The sequence below is a fragment of the Ursus maritimus genome, unplaced genomic scaffold (genome assembly GCF_017311325.1).
Source record: "Ursus maritimus isolate PB19 unplaced genomic scaffold, ASM1731132v1 scaffold_27, whole genome shotgun sequence".
In the NCBI taxonomy this organism is placed as follows: Eukaryota; Metazoa; Chordata; class Mammalia; order Carnivora; family Ursidae; genus Ursus; species Ursus maritimus.
Genome location: NW_024425230.1, coordinates 35549059 through 35573291, shown reverse-complemented (window position 1 = coordinate 35573291; position 24233 = coordinate 35549059). Strand labels below are relative to the sequence as shown.

Sequence of the window (24233 nt, the reverse complement as noted above, 5' to 3'; positions counted from 1 at the left end):
TAGTTCTTTTTTAAATATTGGCACATGTTCAGAAGCACTCCTGATGGGAACCTCACATTTAGGCTCTTCCGACACAAAGAAAACATGTTATTTGCGAGCTCTCAGGAGCGCTTGGCACTTTTGTACAGCCGTAATGAGTTATTTGTCGTGGTTCACCCACTGCATAAGAAGTCTCTGAGGCCTTTGCAGACAGGGTCCTTTGCCATTCCCAAAAACATCTGTAGAGCCCACAGTTCTTAGTGATTTAACAAGCTTTGCCACCAACCTGCAGTATGACCTTGGGCAAATTAATTAAGCTTCTGGCGCCTCCATTGGGCCATAATTCTGTTTGTGTTAAGGAAATCCTTAGAGTTTATAGGAAAGTGTTATGTGAAAAGTATAAATTGAATAGGGAAGAGATATGCACGGTCCCACTATATTCATTGTAGAGTGAAATGTTTGTACACCACTTTTAATGATGGTGTCCATGAGTTTCCTTGCAATAGACACCAGTGATAAGCTTGCTTTTCCAAGCAGGGATAGAAAGGTATATATATATATATATATATATATATATTTTATATAGTTTGGTGCTTTCGTTACATTTATTATCCCATCTTTAATTTGCAATGTATTATAATACCACACAAGTTAAAACAATAGTGGTAAAACAAACTAATTGTCTTTAATTAAAGTGAATTAGGTTTTGATTTTAATATATTTGATGTAGTGAGAACTGATAACGTGGAGGGTCCCTAAGGTTATTAGGGCATATTTCTGTTGGGCCTGATGGTGTTAGTAATAACCCTCTTCCTCATAGTTCTAGACACGAACAAATATGTCACTTCATCAGTCTCTGTTACTCGCACTTATGCCCCTCCGCAGGGGTCGCAAATTCCACAAGTTATCAGCTAATGGCGTTATACATTAAAAATTGAAGCTTTCCTCACTCCGAGGCCTTTCAAGGCTTTGTTCTTAAGCCCTAGACACTTTGGAGTGCAGCTGCAAACTATAGGCAGAAGATTAAATTAATTTGTAACTCTTTTTTTTTTTTTTTTGGTCCTGCATTACTAAATCCTCCACATTTAATTGAAACCCTACTTCAAGACGCTTTGTGTTTCTGTGTTCTTTGTTGTCTGTTTAACCTCCAAAGCACTTTAACACTGGTAAATTGCTGTTATATCCTTTGGATTGTTTTTAAACCATTCAGTAAGAGGATAGTGAAATTGATACATGGGAAGAAAAGTAAAATCTTAAGGTAGATCTTGAGGTATTTAATATTTATTATGGTTCTTCACCAGCATAGTTTCAGATGATTTAAACTCTCTCTCTAGGACTGTGTGTACATTGGTCTTGGGATGGAATCTCACCTAGGGAATTTTATGTAATCCATAGTTAAGTCTGAATTTTTAAAGTTTCCCTGTGTCTGAATGTTCCAAAGCGGCTGCTGCATTTCTGTAAGATGAAGGTTTAACTGCAGTGCACAATCTAAATGCAGGATGCTTAGATGGAAATTTAATTGTGTAAAATGTGCACGAGGTAATTAAGAACAAATTTTAGAACATTTCAGACTATAAAGTCCCCCTTCAGCTAGATCACTGGCTATACTGAAAATGCTTATTTTCAATTTGCAGTTAATGCCGAGAAACATAGAATATATCTAAATTAAGAATAAAAAAAAAATCCAGGGCTCTTCAGTATAACTGTAAATTTTAAAACTACTCGCACATTGTTGATATTCTAAGAAACTTGATTCACCAAAAACATCTTTTGAATTTGTATTCCCCACTTGCTTTCTTGCTACAGTGTATTTTTTTTCTCATTTGTGACTTCATGACCATAATTATTCATGTTACCAACAGAAGCCATTTTTGTTGCTTTGTAAATAAATATCTCTGTCTTTTTGTTAAAATACAGATGTTTCTATCGTGCAGTTGTTATGCATTCGGCAGTTGTTATGATCACACCCCCACACACACATATTTGTTATTTAAATTATAAAATCCAACATATTCAAATGCTGCTAACTCAGGAGTATTTCATAGATTATGATTGGACAAATCAAAGATCAATAAGATGACACTAAGGGACAGCTTTAGTTTTACAGTGAAATGTTTGTGGTTTACTGTTATTTACATGTATTCCCAGTGGTAAATGTTTTCAGAGCATTCTTTTTCTGCCTTTTATATAGTGAATTTCCCACAGCGAACAGAGTATTAAGCAGTTTGCTGAATCTTAAGTATTTGGAATTAAAATGCACTTTTTTATTTAACGTTAAATAGAATCCTCTCCTTCCCCCATCTCTACCTCCACCACCCACCCACCCACCCCCAAATAAATAAAGCTTTTCCAAATCTTTTACAACGCGGGCCGCTCCCCTCCTGGGAATGAAAAGGATGTGAGAGTCATTTGATGAATTGCTGGCGCTTATGTGCATCCACATTTTTCAATATACTTTTTTTTAACTGGACTTAAGCTGCCTGTATTTAAATGCTGCTTTTATAAAGATGATAAAGAGAGCAAAGATTTCTATTGGCTTAGTCCTAATCTGTTTGCTTTGTTGTGATTCTTTTTTTCCCCCCTTTTCTTTAACTGTTAACCTATTTATAAATCTAAATCTACATACAAAGGTCATTGGTTGGCTGAACTTAAACCATTTTACTCAGTAAATTTAATTAAGAAAATACAGTGCAACTCATAAGCAAATGAGTTTTTTCCTAGTTTTAAACCAAACCACCCTCTTGAGTGCTGATTGCCTTGCCCGACCCCTGGTGATACAGAAACAGGCAAAATTAAAAAGGACATTAAAGCTTCATTAAATCTGAAACACATTTAGTACAGTGACATATCTGCAGGCCATTTCAGAGAAGATTACATACTCTCTTTTGTAAGTTTCCTAATTTATAATACCTTGACAATAAAAACTGGGGAAATGCAAGTAGATTAATAGACCAGTAGGGGTAAAAGATACCGAACGGCCCCAGGTCCGTCTGTCTCTGAAATATTCGCTCATAGCATATGTGTTCCCTCTTCCTCATAAGGGTTCAGTGTTTATTTTGACTTTTGACAGCCTTCATGCAGCCACATCTGCTAAGAGACCTTTTCCTTTCTTACCTTCTCCTAATCGAACTTGATAAAAGGGTTCTAGGGCCTGGCTATTTACTTCCTTCTATTTTGCCACAAGATAAAGAGTGGGGAACAAAAACACCGCCGTTGCGTTAAACCTAGAAGGACAGGGACATACGTGGAAGGCAGCTTCCTCTCCCAGAGCCTTAAAATGACTGCTTTTGGTGCCAGCCTAATGGTGCCACTGCCAGTTTGCACTGGTGCAGCATTGGAATCCTTGGCCTGCTGCTGGAGCAGCGTGGTGGTGACAGGCTGCAAGAGAGGAAGTGATGGTTGTACCGCTCTGGTCAAGGACAAGGAACCATTCTCTGTCCTCTGGCTCCAAAGAGGTCAGAGCTGCAAAATGCCTTAGCGCAGTTCTCCCAGGAACGTAGTTGACAGGACTGAGATTTCGTAGGATGTCAGGAAAGTACACACGAAGCAAAGCCAGTCCCAGGAATGATGAGTTCACCAGATCAAGCACTGCCAGCCACCTGTTTCCAAGCAGACTGGTACAGAGAGGCTCCCAGCTGACCAGCCTGCCCTGAATTTTCTCTCTGTATGCATGGTGGTATCTTATAGGGTAAACGAATGATAGCAGCCATCCTTATTACATCGTACCAGTTATGACAGAGGGCACCGAGTAGGGCACCACGTTCCCAAGTTCACTGTAGCCTGGCCTCTCCATAGAACAAGAATGACTTGAGAATTTGAGGCTTTGTGTTCAAGTGGAAAGAATTCATATTTTTCGTTTTATCACCTTTTTTTTAAGCCGTCCATTTATCATTGCTTATTTAGTTCTTTAGCAAAAACCAACATCCCATTTTGGTACCAGCCAGCTAATTTAGATTTTAACTGTGTGTGTTGTGGGCAAGTTCCTCTGCCGGTAAGCCATGTGTACAGAATTCTTCGACAGTCCTCAGTGACGCGTTAACCATATACCCAAGTGAGTGACACAATGACTATAGAACGGCTTGAGATAAAATACTCTCAATGTTGTCTCCTAGTCATGAAGTTGTTACCTTTTTTAGATGAGAGATCCTCCTCTTGGTAGTTTGATAATTCCAAATGGAAGGGTATGAAAACCTTGTCATCCACAGATGAGTGTGAGGATAGGCGACAGCTTTTCTTGAGCTGTCACTGCCTGCGGGTCGATATAGAATGGTGCAAATGCTTCGCCCACCGTTACTACCACGGGAGACCACAGCGGCTCCCCCTAAATCAGTGTGCACGCTCTCGTTGGCCAAAAACACACTGTATTTACAAAGTACAAGGCAAATGGATGGCCTGTATTGGGTAAGATTGGAGTAGGGGGAGTGGAGAGCTGAGTCTCTCCCCTTCCTAATTTAAAACAGTATGCAGGGACGTCTGAGTGGCTCAGTTGGTTAAGCGGCTGCCTTCAGCTCGGGTCATGATCCCAGGGTCCTGGGTTTGAGTCCTGCATCGGGCTCCTTGCTCAGCGGAGAGCCTGCTGCTCCCCCTGCTTGTGCTCGCTCTCTTTTTCTCTGTGTCAAATTTTAAAAATCGTAAAAAAAAAACCCAAAAACCCAGTATGTAGACAATGAACATAATCGCACGAACCTGAAAGGGAGTTCGGTGAGCATTCCACATTCTCTTCCATCATGCCATCTTGTGATGTTGTGATCTGTACTTTATACTCATCCCTTGATGAATGATATTTACTAAGTGAAATAATGGTAGTATAACTTCATGTCTTGAAAACCGATGAACTCTGAGTATATAAGAACGAGTACAAGGTAATGAAACTGGCTAGGCCTTGCAGAGCACACATGTGCGTGTGTAACTATGCATCCAAATGAGTGTTGGCCTTTTCAGGGTGGTCACCTCGCGAGGTCCTGTGCTTTACTCCTGTTACATTGCTGTTGCTCAGACTGGTTTTAGATCTGTGAAAATTAACCTCAGCACCTTCATGTCTGTCCTTATTAAGGAGCAAAATATTTATTCTTCGAAGGTGGCTTTGGGTTTTGGTAATACCCACAGGCCATTCAAGCCTTAGTCAACAAATAATTCACACGATAGAAAGGCTGAGGGGTATAATTTTGAGTCCAAGATAAAATGCAGTTCTAATAAAATGAAGTAGGTGCTCTTCTGTTATTTGAAATGATCCTAAACACAGTTCCCAAAGAGTTCAATAATGTTTCTGTAGTGTCCTTGTTTTTCAAATAAATGCACAACTTCTCGAGATGTAGAAAAGCAGTGTCAACTCTGGAAAGAGCACGGGATTAAGTTGCAAGTCTTAGGGTCAGACCCTAGGCTTCTCCTGATTAACTGTGTGGGAACGTCTTCAGTGGAACTCGTGGGTTCTAATCTGTGAAGTGGATTGATGCCCTCTTGGATTCATTCCAGCTTCAAAGTTCCCTGATACAGCGATTCTACTTTGAAAGTAGTTACAAGTACATGTGAAGGATTTCAGCCCTGAAGTTGGGCCACATTATGAAGTTGCAAAATTTTGCCACTGTTTTCTTTAAATATGTTACGGTATATTTGGTATATTGTATCTTATTACTTTATATCGACTCTATTCCTGGTTGAATCATTGTGTTTTTACAGGTAAGAATTCCAAGACCAAAATTCAGTGACAGGCCTAGAAACACATGGCAGTTTACAAATCAAACAAAATTGGAAGCTGTCTAAAGATTCACGTTCCCGATTTCAGACCTAGACCTACAGTTCTGGCTTCGCAGCCTTGAAATTGCCACTTCCCTACCAGTGGTAGCTCTTTTTTTCCTGTGAATAGAAAATGAATGAAAAAACTAATATATTGATGAAGATAGTGGCAAAATTTTTCTATTTCCTGTGGCCCATTCCCCATTTCCTACAACACTGCCTATGTACTTGTTACTAAAAACTCTACAGAACTGTGGTCTGGGAACAATAAGGTGTTTCCATCTTACAAGAGGAAAGCCAGTGGTCTCCTCTGGTTTTACACCTCTGTCTAGATGAAAACTGTTGCACACAGGTAAATGTGAATAATGCCCATAGAGCTGAGAATGTTCCTGAGAGAAACCACCTAATGGTGATGTTTAGTTAAAATTAGAATATATTATCAAGGATGCAGCATTGCCCATTGAATATGTCCGTTCTAAATATAACTTTTAATGTAATTGCTATAGTTTAGTTCCTGCATCCACGGTTGTGAGCTTTTTACATTTGCTGGGTATAGTTCTGAAATTTAGCACTTGTCTGTCTTAAGGAGATCTGCCCTGCATGCAAATCTATAACTAGACAAATATTATTTCCTTTCCCAGCTTGCTCTTGGGAGGTTTCCATATCCTCAGGTAAGATTGTTCATTACTGCCGTTTGCCACTGTGACATTCATTCCTATGTATGAAGGTACAGGGAGCAATTGTGAACATTTGAGCCACATACAAATAAATCTGTCCTGTTAAATTGAAAAGTGATATCTTAAAGGAGTCATTTAGAAGTCTCTATTGATTTTTTATTTTTTTAAACTCCAGATTTTTTTTCTCTTTGTTAAAGGTTGAAAGGCATCATTGTGCTCTGCCTTTGTGTGACATTGGTGATGTTTTCCCTTGTCCTAGCCCAGTGCCATGTGCTCATACTGAGGTTGGAGGAGAGACACAGCCTTTTCTTGATATACCATTTGAGCTTTTGGTTTCAATTAAAATTATCTCAATTAAAGGGTTGAGATGAAGGGTGAAAATACCTGATCTAGAACATTATTGTTGCTAAGCAAATAGTCAGGCCCCTGATTTTATGGGGGTGTGATTCTGAGCATACTATTTTTTAAAAATTTGCCCCTTCCTGTCCACATTTGTAGGAAAACAAACTGTCCATCATATTACCGTTGCTGCTGATAATCTTTATAATTTCTTTAAGATTTTTATTTAGAAGGGTAAAATATAAAGCTGTTTTGTGGTTTGAAAATGATTCCCTGGTGTGTGCGGGGGGAAATAAGTGAAATGTCTAGAGGGATGAAAAATGCATGGATTGACTGTTTTCCTCTGGTTGGTGCTCACTGTTTTTCTGGCATCTTGGTCTGTACAGGCCAAAGTGCCTGGAGGCATGTCTGATTTAAAGGTGGTGTTGGTCTCTGCTCTTTAAGCATCTATTAACTTGCTATTATTATGCAAATAAGTGTTGTATTACACATACTAATTTATGCATGGTTAGATTATGCAGATGCATCACAAACATGGTTATTGAATAATAGGATGGGGCTCATTCACTCTACCATCTTTATAAGCTGTTTTAAGCGAATTCTCCTGGTACCCATGTGGACATTTAAAGACCCTTCGCTTGCTGAAATGTGTCTTTTGTATCCTTTTTCTCTTACAGTTAAAGCCATCAGATGAGTTCCCACTCGTCTTAAGTTATTAGGTTCAAGAGTGTGAGACTCACTTGTCAAATTTGTAGGCTTCTTTGTTTAAACATAATCTTTTCCTTAAGGAGAAAATCCGAAATGCAATCGCTGGGCATGCATGCTAGCATTCAGTCAGATTTTAGTGTATACAGCCTTGCTGCTTAGCTGTAGGTAGCCCATCAAATTAAAATCACATTTTCAGGATTTATAGCTCATTAGAATATTTATCTTGGTAAGCCTCTTATTCTGTCAGTAATTTTTAAACAATTCATTGTTCGGCCAATTTATACAGTCCCTAAAATTTTGTAAATGCAGAGACCCTGTTACAGTACATCTCTCAGAGAAACCTTAGTAGAAAACTCGCAAGCTGTCTCATAGAAGTGCCAGAGATTGAGAACGTAGCTGTATTCTTGAGATTCCTAATGTGTCGGGTAATTAACCAGTGAGATCTGGTAAGTGATGAGTCTGAGAAACTATTGCCGTTGTGTTTGACAAATGAAGCATTTGGATGCTCTGGTCAGATTTGGAAAGAGGCTGTACACTTTTGCAATTCTATTCTCTCGAATGTTTAAGTACACGTTTACTGGATCAGTCCAGTGGAAGCTGGAGAAGTCTAATGTGTTGAACTCCCTAGTTAACAACAACCTTTATGCCAGAGCAGGGGGGGGGGAGCCGTATGCCTTGAATCGTGATAGAATATTGTCACCAAACTGGGACTTTTATTTGAAATAATAGAAGCAGCTCTGATGCCATTAGGCCTGTCTCCCGGATCTTTCAGCAGAAGTTTGTGTGCTTCGTTGGCTAGAATCCGCAATGATGTTTGATGGAGTTGGCATTGATTTTACCGGTGTTGCACGATAGACGGGAGACGGGGAAAGGGTACTGTATTGATGCCTTGCCTGCCCTTCACTTTGTCCTCAAAGTGCATGAGGAACAATGTTTATTTTCATAGTATTCCAAACACTGCATTATGAATAATATCTTCTTTTTGGCCCATCGTATCCCAGGCCACTCTGGGAAGTGGCGTCCCCTCATAAATTGGGCACACGGAATGGTTGATTTGCTCAGTGTTGGACTGCAGCAGGGTTGGTTCCGTGGAATCCCAAGTGCAGTGGGAGGAGTGAATCACAGATACCATCGAATCAAACCTCTGCACAGACATCCACATTCTGCTTGACTACCTTGAGTGATAGGAAACTCGCTGCTTTATGAACAGCCATCCAATGAAAGCAAGGTTCTGTTTACCAAGCTAAGGACTGACTGCTTCATCCTAACTGTCACCCGCTGGTCTGGTCCTTGAACACGTGAGAGCCTTTCATAGATCCTCATGATCACATAGTTTTGCATCCCTTCTGTCCAGAGCTGGGGACAACCCCAGGACGTTGCTACTTTGAACTCAAAGTCCAATCAGGGCACCAGATCTGAGCTCTTCACTAGTGGCAAGTTGAGAAGACCGGCCTGTTGGAAAGAGCTCTGGACCAGGAGCCAAAAGATGAGAATGGGAACCCAGCTGTCCCACGAACTGTGGTCACCATAGGCCTTAATTCTTGCTTTGTAACTCCTGGGGGCTTAAATCTAGAATGCGGTTCCTGATACCTACCTTTCCTGTCTGATTAGAGCAAGTACGCAGCTCATATGTGCTTTTGGCTGTGAAACCACTTGCAGAAGTACCGAGGGCCAGCCCACCGGCCCTGATGTTGGGCCACAGCACAGAACAGAATTGCTCATCAACCAAAGTTCGCAAAAGGATGTGCTCGGCAACCTGTCAGCCACAGCTGGAGCAGAGCGTAAACTGAGCAGAGAGGAAAGCAGGGAGGAGAGGCCCGCTTGGAGACTTGTCCCTCCACTGGCCCAGCGTCAGTGCTGCTGACAGTGTCGTTAGCAGCGCCTCTTCCTGCGGCGACACAGTGTGTATCCAGTGGGGACGCAGATGAGGGAAGGGTGTCAGGAAGGTATCGGGGAGAGTCGGTGGCCTGGGAAGAACATAAAGATTAAAGGCCTGGATTTTTGTTGAGTTGATCATTCTATATGAACTTCATTGTTTTGTGAGTCAGGTTTCTGCTTGTTATTGGGAAGCACTGTCTAAGTGTCCTTTCCTTTAGGCCTTAAAGTTGCAGAGCCTCATTGGCATGCAGTTTAGGACTCTATGGAAAAAAGTGTAGGAGCCACTGTAAGTGCACAGCCATATTACTACAACTTATGATAGGAACAACAGCGATGTCTTGGATTCATCTAGCACCTTTCCGACATCGAGCTTCAGATCACTTCCTATTATCTGACTCAGGCTGTACATCCCCACCCGCAGGGGCTGTTATTCCCAACCTCCAGGTGAGTACACGGAGTCCTGGACACGAGCCCCTTTGCCTGAGGGCTGAATGGGTGCAGTTAGGCCCAGGACATGCAGGCAAGTAAACCAAATGCCTAGGCTCCGTGGACTCCGAATGTGGTTGGCTGTTCACACCACTCTTCTTCCCACGGAGCCCCTCCAAGCCCTTCTCCCGGTTTGCCTTCTCCACTCCAGGAGGCCTCTTGTGCGGATGAGAAATCGGGGGCCGTGCCATGGTAGATGATGTCAAGGCCATTCCCTAGAGCCCTTTCGCTTTTCCTACCATGTATTTAGCAGAGTGACAGGAGGGTCCGGAGGGCTCCAGAGCTCTCCCCAGCCACAGTGCCATTAAATTCTGGGTGCCTCTGAAGCAATAGGATCACGAAAAATTGTGTTTTTAAACGTCTTGCAACCGGAAAGTGTCTTCATTTCTTGAACAGTTTAGCATTAACAGTAATCTGGAAGGATGCGCAGGTCTGGACAAGGACTGGAGCTACGTGTAGTTAATCGTCTAGACCCAAATTCAGTGGACTTAGAAAACATGGCGGCGGGCAACGGTTTGTTTAATGACACCATAATTTAGGAAAAATGAAAAAGATTGCCTGCTAAAAATTGTCATCCTTCATTCAAACTTTACAATAGTGCCCTGCATTAAGATGATAGTAAATCCATTAAGGAGACTTCTCAGGGGATGTGCCAGCTCTGGCATTTGGAAATTTGGGAAGCAGGATGCCACAGGAAAGTGAAGATAATACAGATAGAAATGTATTTAAAGTACTTTTGTAAGTATAAAAATGTTGTTGTTCTTTTGGCTACAATTCCTGATCTTGGTTAATAAATTACATCAAAATGACCTGAAGTTAAAAAAAGGAAAAAAATCTGAGCAAATAGTGCCCCTGGTATTGTAAAGCTTTGAATGTTTTCACACCCCATTAATTTATTACTTCTCTTTCTTCATCTTTAAATTTCATTTTTTTTTTCAAAACTTCCGACTCCCCGCTGCTGCAGTGATTTTCATCTTGTTGTTAATTTTCCCTGCTCCATATGGAGCTCCAGACATTTCACCTGGAGGCTGTACTAGATTTTGTTGTAGTGATCGTACTTCCGGAGGCCAAAACTGTCATTTAGGGTTCCTAGTGCATCTGTCTGCGCCAGGCTTTTCACTGGCATGGGAGAGTGTGAATAACAAATTGGATGCACCTGAGATTCAGATGATTAGTGTGTTCTGTGAATCTCCCCGACTTGTAAGCAGATAGCTCTGGGGGGGCAGGAGGGCTGTATGGCAACTGCGGGTGAATCTGTACTCACACCTTACATTTGGGGCTTCGCGAGGGAAGCGCAAACATCCCAGGCAGTCGGAGTGCAGAGAGAGTAACAAATATTTCATCCCGCCTTGTCATTGATTAGAAAAGAGCCTTTAATTTCATTTCACCCCATGTTGTGATTAATTTGCATTCTTTGTCAGAAGTTAATGGAGTTTTTTATGGTTCACTCTGAAATCCTTGAAGACATCAGACTTGATCTGATGTTTATACAACCGCCAGCGGAATTTTTTCGTTTGATTGATGGCAAAGCTTGATGTGATTCCAAACGGCTTTTTAAGCTGTTTTTAAGAATTATTTGAATAAAATGCGAGCAAGATATTGTTGTAACGATCAAGATTATCTGTTAAAAATCTGTTTCAAATAAAGAAGATGATAAGTAGTAAAAAGGATCAAAACCATAAGAGATCTAGCGAATGGCGACGTTATTTGTTAAAAATACATAAGAATGGCATTCACATAAATTATTGCAGTATCTAGAGGTCATTTTTCTTGAAAAGAACATACCATCATCTGGCCAAATAGAATAATTAAGGCTAAGGTAGAAGGAAAGTCTGGATCTTTGGGATTAAAAACCTCTACTACCATTCGGCTAATTCTCATTTATTCTGCTAGCTTTTGCCACCAATGTACGAAATAGAGATCTACTGTTCTTAACTCAAGGAGACAAGGTCTGTCAGGCCTGTTAGCTGAGCAAAATGATGACATATTACTTGTCTCAATAAAGAGGCATTCTTAAATCCCAATACAAGTTAAACATAAGTGGGTGATAGACGATTTTAAGTGAAAGACGTGCATTCTTCATAGTATAACGACTGGCCTTTTTCATAAGATAGTACAGAAATGAAATACCCTGTTTTTCAAAGCAGAATACCCCAGTTGTTTGTGGGTAAACAGAATGTGTGTTCGTCCCCTGTGCACTATCTATCAAAGTATGAGGGAAGCTGTAGGTGGCGTTTGCTCAGAACCCCCTGCTACTAACCAAGAAAATATGTTTTGCAAATGCTTTTTGATTACTAATACCATTTGTTTGATTGGGGGCTTTGCCTTGCTTCAGCAGACTCTTGCTTTGCTGTGATTGCTGCCAGTGAAACTTACTCAGGTCAAAAAGCTACTTATCTGAGCACTTTCATTTAAAACAGATTAATTTATTTGCTGTATCTGAAAGTTTGCTAAATAATTGGGTGGGCTTAATTGAACTTACTGCTTTCTGATCCTTGTATTAACATGATCTAAAGTCCTTTTTATTATATACAATCCATATTATTGACCAAATTTGCCCTGTTTTCATTTAAATGTAAGCAGCTTGTCAAGGAGAAAATATTTTGTTTAACTTGGCTTGGAAACCTGCTATTTTAATGTGTTGTTGTTTTTTTTTCAATTGACAGACTGTCTTTTAAACATTCATTTATTCTGTAGTAATAAATTGTGCTCTGGATAGAGCATTTGTCTCATAATGGAGTAGAAAGCGTATGTTCTTAAAACTATTTTAAAATATTAAACACTTTTCAAAAGCTAGTGCTGAAATTCTAGTTTTTGTACCTAATTTTATTCATGTGTTAAAAGCCTTTGACTGTGCTACTACTAATCCTCATTTTGATAATTTAATATTGTTTTATATTCAATGTTAAATTCAGACCATAGATTTTATTATCTTATTTATGTACTAATGTATTGATCATGACTAGAGCAACCTAGAACTGCAAAATAATGCCTAAAAAGTTGACCTCCTTTGAAAAGAGGTATTTGGAATTTATCCTTTGTTCCATGAACTTTTTGAAGTTCAGAACATCAAGGATTCTGTAAAATCATATGTATCCAGTTTTTTTGTGTGAGGTCTCTAGTCAGAGGGGGAAAAAACAGCAGTAAGTGATTACCCCAAACTTCAGGTACTCACCTGTAATTGGCAAGAGTTCAAAAGAGCAATGTGTGTGCAGTTTTCTCTGCTAAACGGATTTCTAGCCTACATGTTTTAATTCATTGTTTGTTTCCATTCTCATTATTTAGGATACAGACATTTGAAGTATACTAATATTTAGGGGGCGCCTGTGTGGCTCAGTCGGTTGGGTGTCCCGACTCTTGATTTCAGCTCATGTCTCGATTTCAGAGTCATGAGTTCAAGCCCCATGAAAATAATAAATAAATAAATAAATAAATAAATAAATAAATAAATAAATAAATAAAAGCATACAGTAATATTTAAAGTCATACAAAGTCAGATTTCATTTTCCAGGGGCACCTGGGTGGCTCAGATGGTTAAGCATCTGCCTTTGGCTCAGGTCATGATCCCAGGGTCCTGGGTTTGAGCCCCACATCGGGCTTCCTGCTCAGCGGAGAGCCTGCTTCTCCCTCTTCCTCAGCCTCTTGCCCTGCTTGTGCTCTCTCAAATGAATAAATAAAATAAGCAAAAAAAAAAAAAAAAAAAAGATTTCATGTTCCGTAAAAGGCAGAGGTGAGGGGCACCTGAGTGGCTCAGTCAGTTGAGCGTCCCACTCTTGATTTCAGCTCAGGTCATGATCTCAGGGTTGTGAGATCGAGCCCCATGTTGGGCTCCACATTGGGCATGGAGCCTGCTTAAGATTCTCTCTCTCCCTCTCCCTCTGCACCTCCCACCACCCCATTCTCTCTCTTTCCTCTCATAAAAAAAAATAAAGGTGGAGGTAAAATTTAAGTGATAGAAGGATGTTCACTTATATACATTTGCTTCTTCCCAGGAATTTTGAAACCACCAGTGTCGGATTCTTCTCTCATTATCTATCTCATGCTTATCAAGAGATCTCATAATGTTATTTGCTTAGCCTATTGCAAAGGTAGGAGGTGCGTTCGTAGTATGTCTTTAAAATAGAGCAGAAATGGAATAAAAAGAATCCCCAAAGTGCGAGTAGCTTAGAGACAGGTTATTTTTCATCGAAGATAAATTACTTGTTAATACCTCATTTGAGGTATATGCAGTTAGCCAGCTAGGCTAGTGAACCCTGTCTTTTTGAAAACACTAGCCCCGTGTTGGTTTGATCTTAGAGCAAGTCCTAAACTATTGTATGACATACATTCAGTTCAACACGTGTTCGTCATTGCACAGGTACTCTGCCTTGGCGCTGTGCTGAGCACCGAAGTACAGACATGAAACAGATGTGGTCCCTGCTCTCAAAGAGTCGAGTCTAGTGGAGAGAAAAATACACAACAAACACATGGCAGTTGATGCAAAAGGAACGCTACAGGGGGTGGTATGCTCCGGCCTCAAGAGGAGAGGTCAGCTCACTTTAGAAAGCTGAGCAAGTTTCACAGAGTGGGTGATGCCTGAGCTGAGGCTCTGAGGCTAAAAGGATGCGAAAGAACTTCCCAGGCATTCTGGTCAAAAGGAGACTCATCTGGTAACAGATAAAGGTCTGAAGCAGCATGTTGTATGCAGTAGCCTTCCAGTACTTTAATTGAGTGGGGTACCACTACTACTACTATTACTTTCGTCTCCCTGCCAGGTTAGGAATCTCCCTAGGTGACTTTTAAAGCAGCCCCGGGAGGAAAGGAAGAACCGGGAGGGCAGAGTGGTAGAGGAGAGAGGTGGTGTGTCTGGATGGAGATAGCAAGTGCAGCAGAGACCAGAGAATGAAATCGGGGTTGAGAATTTCGTGAATCTCTTTGAGATGACTGGGAGCCAGTTTGAGGCTGGAAATCATTATATTTTAAGATCTCTGCCCTCCAAGGTCAGCTGGCACATGCCTCTGAGGGACTTGGCACATCACAGGACATTTTCTAGACTGCTGGGGGTGGGGACTTGTCGTGCTCAGATGAGCTAATGCCTAAAAGGACACTTTGAAAAATATAAGAGGGTAAACAAGAGCAAAGTAATATTAGTATTATTTATATTTCCAGAAAGTACTTTAGGGATTTACCTATGTAACTCTGAAAATATATGACCATGTCTCATGTCTCACACCAGGTAGGACTAAAATGAATTACTTTTCTGATCCCACAAGAGCCTTCCTTTACAATTTTTCTTTTTCAACTTACAATTTATCATTCACAATCACAATCATAATATACAGAAATATATACAGAACCTAGTCATTTCTAGTTCAGTAGCTGGGGACCCTGATGCTTTTACGATTTTTAAATAATCAGCTTAGCCCAGAAATAGAATTGAAGTTTGAAGTCATGAACTTGGCGCCCAGTCTGGCTTTCAGGTGGCTACTTTGCCATCTTCTCTCCCCCTTGGGATCTGTGGTCTGGACACCCTTCCCCTGTTTCCCCTTTGGTTTTTATTGGTGCTGTCTGCTACTTCATGGGATCGGAGAATTTCAGAATGCAATGAGATCTTCCAGTGATCTCCTCCAACTCTTGTATTTTATAGAGGAGGAAATGGGATTCCAATAGCCATTCAGTGACTCACTCATGATTACCGGGTATTTAGCAACAGGGTCAGACTGGTCCCTACTCTAGAGGGATGGTGTGGGGAGAAAGAGCCCAGGCGGCCATTTTTATTTTACACAACCATCCACTCAAATACTGCCTCCAACTGGTGTGTCTGCAGAGCCGGAAGTTACTGTCCCAGGATGCTCCCGGTCTACCAAGTAATTGCTGATGGGTACAGATCCCTGGGGGAACGTGGTCCTCAACAGCGATAGCAGCAGCAACGAAGACCAACTTTTGTCGTACTCCAGTATTGTACTCTCCACGATTTCCAGTACAGAAAACTTGGGTAGATTTGGGCCTCTAAGTTAAAAAGGGGGTAGACCCGCCCAAGTTTTGTTTGAGCACAGATTACTTTTTAGATGTTTAACAGTTCTGGATTAATGCCTGGGGGGCTTGGAAATTCTTCCTCAACTAAAATGCTAAGGATGCTAAGAACCCAACCCTCTTTGGTGCCAGTAAAATGCACAAGCTAAGTTCATCGGAAACTCAGTGAGTTGCCTAAAAGGAGCAAAGACCTGGCTCGATTTAGGACTGGAGATGGCCCAGGACACGCCGGGTGGGAAGAAGGTCCCAAGGGTTGTTAGGAGCCAGAGAAGGAGGCAGTTGTCTGTTTATGTACACAGTCAGGGCTCCAAGGCATTGTGGGAAACTGAGGCAACCAGTCAGAACCAAGCGTGGACTCTGTTATCCCATACTCCGTTAAAGTCTGTACGTGGTGACCACCACGGGGAGAGGGAAAGAAGAGCTGGAGAACAGAATGGTCTTAGGAGGAAAGGAGGCCAGAGGAGGAAAGACCAAAGAGGGTAATGAGGCTTGTCTTGTTTTCTGTTCAGAAACAGGCTGCAAAGGCACCATTCTGGTCATGAGGAGACCGTGACTGTAGTCCTCGTTCTAGTTTGGTAAAGTACAGTAAACAAGAGAAAGGTGCCAGCTGAAGGCCTTCCTGCAGCCCCTGCTCTTTGGACAGCCCTTTGCCTCCATAGCCGGGCAGCCGCAAATGCTCACTGACTCAGGGCAGAGAGGACAGGGAGACAAGTGACACACCCAGCAGGTGACAAGTTAAATCACTGTCAGAATATAGTTTATCCGCCCCCCCCACACACACACACACACGCACAGATCTCAGTTTTCTCATCTGGGAAAGGATAGAGGTGTGCTAGGTCAGTGATTTGCAGAATGATGGGAAGACAGGACATGAAGTTGGTGGGAATTCACTCGTGGACACACATACATACGAATGCACACACACCAGAGCTGTTCTGGTTTGGTCTGTTAATTTTTGTTAATGTGTCTAAGTAATACCTTATATGAACTTTGGTAAACAGAGTCTGAAAAACGCTGGCCTGGATCCTTCTGTGGTCTCCTTTCATCTGGTGTGAGCAGTGTCCCCCTCTTTTCCACACCTTCAGCTACCTTTCTCATCACCATCTCCCCGAGGATGCTCTTGGACTATCGAACTGGATTTCACTTATATCAAAGTATGAGAGGTGTGCCCTGCCACTCTGAAGCAGAAGTCAAACTGTTCGGTTCATTCTAGATCCGTGACTTCTTTTCTTTAGGTCCTGTTTTGAATCTCATTCACAGTCAAACCAGAAAGACACATGTTAATTCACATGGTTACATGTGACTATACTTCAAGGTTCTTTCCTTCCTAATCCTATGTGAAATACTTACTGGCTGCAGTTGCAGCTTATCTCAGAATCTCAGCAGGCCAAACGATGTTGTCAAATACATCATGGCAAAAATAAATAAATAAACAAACAAACAAACACAAACAAAAAGGCAGCAATATGTAGAGTCGTAGCCCACAAAGAAAGAATTCCTTAAAGTGCCTGAAAAGATCCGTTTTTTGGGGGGGGACACCATCTTAGAAATCTACAGCACCTGGAATCTAACAAATTGTATTTTATCCAAATATCGAGTGGCATTTAAAGGAGAATTCAAGCTCTGTGCCTACAGCTTAGCTCTGTCACTAACTCTCAGCGACCTTAAGTAAGTCCCTCATTTTTGTGGACCAGCAATTGTGGCTTATGCATCTTCGAGGTCCTAGACTCCAGTACAGTGCCTGCCGTAGAGTGAGTACTTGCTAAAAGTATAGGAATCAATGAGTTAGTGATTTAGTCTGACTTGACTTTTTTACATGTTGGCATAGCAGATTTTAGAATCAGAAGGAATGGGGAATCAATACACATTTTTAGGCTTTAAATTAATAATTCTGTCCCCTTTCCTTCTGTCTGTATTTCCACCCTGTCCTGCCAGCATTAATACCCGAAGGATAAAAGCTTCCAAAGAGTTGTCTTAGGATACTTGAGGGTTCTTATGTAAGAAAAGATGTGGATTTGTACTGTCAGGAGGGTAGAACTGCAACGAGAGGTAGAATGGACAGTCGGAAGACGTAAGCTCCCCATCACTGTATGCGTCCAGGCAGAAGCCCTGTCAGCCAGGAGTGTCACGAAGAAGGGATTCAGGGATCAGATAGAGGTGGGTCAGACTAAAGAACCCTTAAGATTCTTCAAGGCCCCAAGAGTCTATGATTCATCTTCAGTGTTGGACAGGCCTCTCCTCAGACAAACAAACAAAAGGCCAATGATGCATTTCCTATCTGTCGCAGGGGAGAGGCAACAGGTAGAAATCCAACTTGTCTAGATTCTGCACGTGGTTTAATCGTGTACTCATTTTGACTCTCGAATACTCTGTCAGTATGAAACACATAAGAAATAGAAGAATATAGGAAAGAAGTAATTCTTTTTCAGTCCAAGATTTATAAACTTCCACGTTTCCCTCCATTGAGCCAACTGTGGGGTATGGCTATCAAAAACGTGAATAGACTTAGAGCCTCCAGGAGTTTCTTTTACTGACTGGTGTAGGAGGTCCAGAACAAGGTGACTAAGCCAGTCAGTGTGAGGTGTATGTGCAGGTGCGGGTGTCCTGCTGTATGACGAACACACGCCCATGGCACCACATTCCAAGAAAGGCCATCACAGTGGTGGAGAATGTGAAACCCTGCCTAGCTCCTCCAGGCAGCTTTGCAGTTCAGGTCACAGAAAACCCAACTCAAGCTGTCTCAGCCGCAAGGGGACTTGATTGAACTGCGTGGCCAAAAATCAAGTATTGCTGGGTTTTGGTAGAACTTGATCAAAGAAGTCACTGTTGGCTCTGTTCTTGGTGGACTTCTTCCTTCGCGGACCAAGACTGGCTCTTGTGTCCCAGGGCGACCTGCTTTCCGATTCGAAGGGAAGAGCCGGTCTCTCTTCCCCATAGGCAAGCGGAGGCCCTAGGCTTCAGTTTGATTGGATCAGTTTAGCTCCCCAAGCCCAGGGGATTTAGATGATGCTGACTCATTCAAGCCTGAACCGCACACCCCACCCATAACGCTGGTGATGAAGTAGCTGGGGGTGAAGCACATGGGCTGTTTAGGGGCCAGGGAGTGTTGTTTAGAGTGTCATTATTAATAGAAGGGGGAAGAATAGAGGGCGGGCAATCACCGCAAATGATCACAGGAAGAAAACGGGATGTTCACTCAAGAACGAAAACATGGTGGAGAAGCAACTTGTCATCACTTGACGTAACCACTGCAGCTCCAGACCATGGACATATCTCATAGGGAGACATATTTGAACTCATAATGAGAAAGAACCTTCTAACAATTTAAGCCACCCAGGATAGAATCATGGAATCCCATCTCTGGAAGTCTTCTAGCAAAGGCAAGATGTCTGCCTGTCAGGAATATCATAAAGTGAATTTACACATGGAGCAAGGAGTCGGACCAGGTGACCTCTAACATTGTTCTGGATTCTACGGCATGTGGAGGATTGAAGCTAATAGAGGTACAGACTAAATGAGAGCTCCAGAAAAAAGCCCTTTGAGACATTTCGACACATTAAAAATATTTTGCTATCGCAGATTTATTTGACCATAAAGAATGGAATGGTCGACAGACCTTTCCCAAAAAAAGCCACCTCTGCCCCCCACATACACACATAACTGATATTCTAAGCTAGAATCTGAAATAAGACCACCCTTTTTTGGAACAAAGAAAAGAGAAAAGTTTGATACAGCAAATGTATCTTCTTTGAAAGGAGGAATCTAAATCTTACCTGAAAGGAAAATGCTAAATGGACATCTTGGCCAGGCCTTGTACCATTAGAGAGAAGGTTAATTTTATAATTGACAGTGATCATTTTAAATTGTGTTTCTGAGCCCCTGCTTTTCTCACAAAATTCAGGTCTAAATATTAAAATTTACATTTGCCCAGAGGAGGATTTACGAGGGTTCCTGTACACCTCTGCAGAGTAGGACATAAGCTACGTCAATTTTAAATACACAAGGATGAAAGAGTGTAGACTGGCAGTCAGGTCCTTTCTTTCCTGCTCACTGACTGGCAGACCCAGCAAATGAGTAATGTTACAGTGTACCTTGATGCTTCAGCTGCTGTGTTTTGTGTGAAAATCCATTGTCCTTGATACTCGGGAAGTGGTAAGAGCCAAGTGATCTAATTTATGGCTGTGATGATTTTCTGTCTGGTCCCATCTGAGCTGAGCCCTCCTCTAGGCATCTTAGAGCCTTTCTGTCCCACCCAGCTGTTGGTGAAATTCAGGCATATCTCGTTTTAGCTTTTCAAAACTGGTCATTCCTGAAGACAGCAGAAAGAAGATGCTGTGAGTAGATCTTAGAAGGTGGAAATCCTAGTGACTCTCTCAGATCCCGTGGCCACTTTTGTTTTAAGTCCCTAATTGTTTAAGTCTCATGACTTACTTTTTGCTTTTGTTTTGTTCTACGTAAGATATGCTAATAGACTTACAGGCATGATAAGAACTTGAACAGGGACAGAGGCTGAAAACAGGAGAGATACGATGGCACAAGTGAATTGTACTTGTTCATTTTATATTATTAGTAATTATATATTATTCATTTATTTTGTCTCATCCTGCATTCAATATCTAAAAATATCAGTTTGTCAGAATTCCCATTTATGGTTTGCTAGGGTACATTTTGTTCTTCTTTTTTTTTTTTTTAAAACAGTCCTTTGTTTAGGAAATCTTACAGTAAGTTAGTGGTACTAAGCGATGTGTGTTTAGCTTGTGGTCGTGTGGAAATAATTTTTCTTTTCTCTTGTTGAAGCCTTTTTGAGATTTGGGCATTTTGGTTTTGCAAGTTGTACCGGACTGGAGGTGGTGTGTCCCTAAGTTTTAGCCCCCAGCACCATGCCAGATAAAATTAGATTGAATGCCAGTACCAGCTTCGGAGGCCATGGGGGTCTGACTGGAATTCCAGGGGGCTTTCTGACTCCAGCATTTATGCATTTTCTCCACACCAGGCAGCCTCCCGAGTCAGCAGTCAGGCCTAGGCCAGTCTGTATCTATGAGCTTGGATGCTATGCCCCTCTAAACCTCAGTTTCCCTAATAGCAAAATGAGTAGATTGAAGTAGACCATCTCTGCAGCCACTTCATTAAGAAAAAAATTTTTAGGTCATTATTCTTCATTTATAATATAAAAGTCTCGGTTTACCATAATCCTGGCTTATATAAGGCAGGGTTAAGCTTAATGCATCTGATTTGAAAAGAAAGTCTGCCAGATAGCTGTCGTTGCTAAAACATGAAGGGTAAAATAAGAATAGAGTTGAACATGGAAGGCTGGAGTGTGATGCCGGTCACACACACACACACACACACACACACACGCTATTCTTTAAAAATGCCACCCATATCATTTAATTTCATATTTCCTTTTTCTACTTAAGAGAAAATAACACAAGCTTGAAAAGCAGTAAATATGTAAAGAGAAAATTTGTCAACTGATATTGGAAGCTCTGACCTCGGTCACACATAAATCTCCCCGACAAGGGCTGCAGGGCAAGCCATAATTTCAGAGAGTAAAAGAGAAAATGAAAGCTCTAGCCGGTGTCTTCTCGAAGTTACATAGGTGGATCGTTTTAGTTTTCTGATTGTGCTTCTGCATATAATGTAAAAGGGCTGGTGGCAGAGTCGGCTTTCCCACTGTGTAAAAAGCACCTCGAAGACACGGAAATGGAACGTGGGGCTCTCAGAGTTGCTGTTTCTCACCAGAGCCGTGGACTAAAAAGTTGAGGCCCCATAAGCACTCTTCTGCACATTGGCAGTTTCCTCTCTAGGATCATCTTCCAAAGTCATTGTTGTGTTATAGGAGCTTTTGAAATTGCCAACTACATAGCCCTTCAAGGAAATATGTGATGAGTGAGTGTTACTGCAGGAACCCCCCATAACCGATACTTAGGCCTGCCTGTTACGAAGTCAGTTCTCCCCGTTTAAATACACAAGGATCTATCTTACATCAGACTGAGGCTTAACTCTCCCTGGTTAGTGTGACTTAAAGTCTTGTAACTAAGGGCTGGGAAGGGGGTGGGGGGAGGCAATGCCCAGAAGAGGGAAGAGGTTCATCTAATTAGTTTATCAGAATGCTACTAGATCTGGAACCTGATTAGCCAAGTGTAATGACTAGAGCGATTATTGTTGTGTTCAGTGTCCCAGAGTACTAGTTACACATAGGAAACTCAACTCCAGCAAAATGTGCAAGCAGGACCCTGGACTTCGACGCGTTAGTTATAAACGGCGTTTCATATGTTGTGAGGTGCAGGCAGTGCATCAGCCCTAACAATATTATTGTGTTCCTCTGAACTCTGCTCTCGCAGCGAAGCATTTGGAAGGCAGACCTAGAATAGAGGCATTCACAAAGCTAACATTTTATATCGAGTACCCTCAGTACCACTTTTAATGTGCTATAAAACGAGGGTCTTCCCTCTTTCATGAACTGTGTGCAAAAGCAGAGGCAACGACTGGAGGTGGACTTTGCTGCGGTCTGTTTTATGGGTACTGCGCCTGTCCGGTAATGTGATCTTGAAAAAGGTAAACAACAAAGAGTTTAGCAGTGAAAAATATGCCTAATATAAATACAGTCGAGTCCGTGGCAGTTCAGAATTTGAAAAATATGACTGCGGCATTAAATTTTCCGGTGGAATTAAACAGAGGAACAGAATATAACCTTTAAGGCAATATATCTGAGAGCGAGAAAGGAAAGAATATATCTAACTCTATGGTCTGTGTGGCATCCATATAAAGAAAAGCGCAGTAGCTTTATTTAATTGAGAAAATGAATCAATTACAATGATGTTGCATCAAGTTCTTGTGAAATAGAAGATATAAGTCACCACGTTGTATAACAGTGTTAAAAAGTAATTGAGTATCTTAAGCATTTTGAATCAATTTCAGGTACTAGCACTGCTACCTTAATACAAAATTTATGAAGATGATTTCATATAATATGTAGCTATCAGAGCCGTGTAATAAAACCTGGTAACAACATCTCTCTTTAAGAACCTGGGAAAACAGTATAGTGATAAGATCATAACAAAGACTCTGATATTGCTGTTTCTCTTTTTCTCATAGTAAAGAGAAAGCATTAAAATAGTAAAATTTTAAGTCGTCTTAAACCATGGCTTCTTTAACCCACAGAATAGGGCAAAGTGGAGACCTCCAAGAGCTCGGTTCACGAGGAAGCATTCTCCCCTGAACTCGTTTCACACAACTTATGTGTTGCTGGGAACGATGTTGTACACTTTATTCCTGAATTTATTTTGAAACATCTCACTTAGAATGTCTGCGGCGTGTTTTTCCTCAGAGAATGTTGTAATCCCCCTGACTGTTGGAAATCTGTGAAAAACATTCTCTTTGCCAAAACTGGATTTCGGATTCTTTGTTCGTTACCAGTACGTCTCCTGTCGAAGTAGACGTATCTTACGAAGAATGGAGGGTGGGGGAAGAATATCCACGTGTACTTGGAAAAAATAAAAGCAAAGACTAAACGGATCTCCTAGCGTAGGAGAAGTGACCTGGGCCTGTCAAGATTTTTGAAAGGTGGTGTGGCTTGTTACCAAAATCCTTAACCACTCCAGGGTGGTAGTTACCCCGTCTTCCTTCTTAAAGTAGATCTTTACCATGAGAGCATCATGCAGAGGTAACCATTGACGAGAGGAGGGAGCAGTAATTCAGCATAGCATTAAGTGGGAACTACCCAAGGAGACTAACAGCCAGTCAGCGTGGGACCGAGGTTTCAGGGAGTCATGACCAGGGAGAGCAGGGATGAGTGGGCGCCATGTTCAGTTGGGATAATACATGGAAGATGCTTTTTAAAACACTCAAGCACCAGGTGAAGGGGCTGCTGATAAGCCATGTGGATGCAAAAGAAACGCAAAAACATAGTTTCTGCCCTTGAGGAGCCTGCAGTCTAGTTCAGAGGAACCCACCAAAAATTGATAATTTGTCAACTTTACCACACCAATAGAAATACATACAAATATCCAGTTGTTTTTAAATAATGCTCTGGCTGTCGACAGATACAACACGGATGCTGGAAAGAAAGGAGCACGGGAGAAGCCCCGGCATCACTGTTCCTGTGGCCTTCGGCCTGCCCCATCCTCTGGGAGGGCCAGTCTTCCCATCAGAGGACAGAAATGATCATCCCTGGGGTGCCTGGGTGCTGCAGTCAGATAAGCGACCGGCTCTTGGTTTTGGCTCAGGTCAAGGTCTCAGGGTGGTGAGACTGAGCCCCATGCTTAGGGCTCCTCATTCAACAAGGAGTCTGCTTGAAATTGCTTTCCCTTTCCCTCTCCCCTTGCCCCACTCCTCTCTCTAAAATAAATAAATAAGTAAAATCTTAAAAAAAGAAAGAAATGATCATCCCTTCCAACCTCAGGGTGGTTGTATAGATCA

The 24233-nt window shown here is 41.7% G+C and overlaps 1 protein-coding gene across 4 annotated transcripts in view; it reads left to right on the top strand.

The window, feature by feature from the left end:
* MAP2K5 (mitogen-activated protein kinase kinase 5) overlaps positions 1-24233 on the top strand; it is a 248785-nt gene that overhangs the window by 158021 nt on the left and 66531 nt on the right. For 2 of the 4 annotated variants that reach the window (XM_008708547.2, XM_008708551.2), the window contains 2 exons: positions 6354-6383; positions 23858-24040. The exons of 1 other annotated variant lie outside the window; for it this stretch is intronic. In XM_008708547.2, the coding sequence (XP_008706769.2) occupies positions 6354-6383; positions 23858-24040 (213 nt within the window). The remainder of the gene's footprint in view (positions 1-6353; positions 6384-23857; positions 24041-24233) is intronic. One more of the 4 variants, XM_008708548.2, reaches the window with a different exon arrangement.